Source organism: Monopterus albus, unplaced genomic scaffold, assembly GCF_001952655.1.
Source record: "Monopterus albus unplaced genomic scaffold, M_albus_1.0 scaffold35.1, whole genome shotgun sequence".
Classification (NCBI taxonomy): domain Eukaryota; kingdom Metazoa; phylum Chordata; class Actinopteri; order Synbranchiformes; family Synbranchidae; genus Monopterus; species Monopterus albus.
Window position 1 is genome coordinate 2,097,358 of NW_018127915.1, and position 2,626 is coordinate 2,099,983.

Here is a 2,626-nt window from a genome sequence, read left to right on the forward strand (position 1 = left end):
AAAAAATGAACTTAAATGATTTTAGCATATGGCTGCAATATAACAAAGAGTGAAAAATTTAAGGGGGTCTGAATACTTTCTGTACCCACTGTATATATGCCGTTGTCATGTGTGCATATCTTCAAGGGATTGATAGGTGTTAATATGTGGCTACAAGAGATATACTGAACACAGTCAGTGAAAAGGTGACAGACTGAAATATACGAAATGTTCTTACATCATCATCCAGAGTCTCATCATCGAGCTCTTCTAACTGGGCCTGGTTGTATCTGAACTGTATCCGATTCAGAACTTCCCTAAAGAGGAGAACTAAGGCATCTCTGTACCTGTCCAATCATACAGGAACAAAAGCAACATACAATAGTAACACATCACATGTTGTACATTTGAAGCTGATGTTGCATTAATATGACAATTTCACATCACTGGATATTTCAGAAAACCAGTGCAGTTCAAAGGAATAAATAGGTTGCCTGAGTGGCTTACCTGTCTAGGACGCTTTCTCTGTCTGCTAGCCTGCTTTTGATTTTGGTTGTTAGAAAGTCCAAAAACACACTCCAAATATCCAAACAGGCAAAGTAGCCTTCATGGGTAGGCTAAAAAAAAAAACCAAACAACAAAGATAAGCAAATTTGCAGGAAACCTGTAGAAATGGAGACTGTTCAGTGTACTGCCTAAACAGCCTAATGACATAACTATCGTTACCTGGTTGAAGGTGTACTTGAAAAGCAGGGCAAGAAACTCTACAATTGGAAACTGAGGACTGGACTCGATCCGCCTCAAGTGAACACTGACAAACAGGCGCAGAAAATCTGTGAACTTTTCCAAGTAACTGGAAAACGAAAGAGAAAAAACATTAATAACAAAATATTAAAGTCACCACAGACATCTTGCAGTAAGAAGTAACTTCATATATATAGTATATGTTGAACTGAGATGCATGACTGAACCGGTGTAAAAAGCAGCAGTGATGAAAACAAAGAGATGGACTACTAAAAATACTACAGTGCAACTGCTGACTGCAAATTAGGCTCAAGTAGAACAAACATAAATATAGCCAGATGCACACTACATGCAGAAATTGTAAAGATAAATTACATTCTCTAGTCTTTAAACACTTGTGCAAGCACCAGTACCGGTGTGAACTAATGGACTGAGCCATACTTCTCATCAAGTTCCTGTAGGCGGCTCTTGACAGTATGAGCGTTATTCTCTCGTGTCAGCCTCTGCAGGATAAAGAAGGTCTGCTGGAACATGCGCAGCAGGTACTCCTCAAAGTCCATTGGCACACAGTTCTTTGAAATCAGTTCATTGACACAAGTCATGGCAAGTACACCAAGCCGGGCACGGTCGACCTTACTGCCCTCTCTCTGCTGTCCATGTCGCCCCTCTCCATTCGATATTAGTGGCACTGTCCCAGGATTAAGCTGCCCATTAGAAGAGGAGGAGTTTGAAGAAATAAAGGATCCTGCCTTATGCTTTGTCCGAAGATCACAACCAAAACGTGCAAAATGGAAAATGGATGCCAGCAGGGTGGGTGTGATACTTGTGGACAGAGGGATCCAGCTAAACAGGTGAGCCAAACACTCCAAAACAAGACAACAGAGATGCTGACTCTCACTGTCCAATGCTGCCATGGGTTGGCAAAGTAGCTTTGAGTATTGGCTGCCCTGAAACAATGTGCCCAGCAACTCCACTGATAGATTAAAGAGACACAAAATGGTCGGGTTAAAACACACCAACAAACCCCTTAATAAAATGCTTGGTGCAGTCAGTGTTCAAGATTACACATGGAAACGTAGTTCCATGATTATAACTACATTACTACCAGGTCTCTGCAGTTTTAACTTACTGTTTTCCCCTGAGGTGGGTGAGGGAGGTGGGGTGGAAGCTATGACACTGTGCTTGTCCCAGTAGGTCTCCAGGATACCTGCAAAACCATAAATGACAAGAACCCAGTTACCCACATATACTGAATTGTTTCCCCAAAACATTTGTTCTGACTGGCAGCAGGACTCATTTAGATGGTATCAATGTTATGATTTGACAGCATGAAACTGAATTTTGCAGGTCAGATTTAAACCTATTCAATGGTTGTACCATAGATGGTTTTTAGCTTTTTTTTGTACTTGTTCCCCAGTCTGGAAATGAACTGTATTTCAGACTGTCCGTTCCATCCCTTGCAATGTGGCACATAACACTGATGTCACAGTTACATACACCCATGTCCATGTGTCAACTGCCAGTTCTCAACCACAACTAGGCAGTACTATGGATTAAACATCAAAGCTTAAGTCTATTTTCTGCATCTTGTTTGCAATCTGCTGTTTTACTACTTTACTGAAAATAAACACTGCAATAAATTTCCCAGCAACTAACGACACCTTAAAATTTCTATGCGTAATAGGAAATCATGTTGCACAAATGAATAAAGATTGTTTTCACCTGTCAACAGTCCAAGCACTGTTGGTACCTGCTCCAGCAGAAGTTTACGCAGCTCATCTTTCCTAGCCACACTCAGGTCTTCTCGGGGACATGCAAGTTCCTCTGATGTGGTTTTCAACATTACTAACCCCAGCTGAGCCAAAGATGGTGACTGGATCAACTGCAGATCACAACAAATTGA

At 41.2% G+C, this 2,626-nt stretch overlaps 1 protein-coding gene across 1 annotated transcript in view; it reads right to left on the bottom strand.

The window, feature by feature from the left end:
• The window catches only part of xpo6 (exportin 6), a 15,290-nt gene that overhangs the window by 8,654 nt on the left and 4,010 nt on the right, over positions 1–2,626 (bottom strand). The window contains exons 5-10 of the mRNA XM_020597826.1: positions 2,446–2,605; positions 1,853–1,930; positions 1,165–1,696; positions 706–832; positions 487–596; positions 218–326 (exon numbers count right to left, since the gene is read on the bottom strand). Of these exons, the coding sequence (XP_020453482.1) occupies positions 218–326; positions 487–596; positions 706–832; positions 1,165–1,696; positions 1,853–1,930; positions 2,446–2,605 (1,116 nt within the window). The remainder of the gene's footprint in view (positions 1–217; positions 327–486; positions 597–705; positions 833–1,164; positions 1,697–1,852; positions 1,931–2,445; positions 2,606–2,626) is intronic.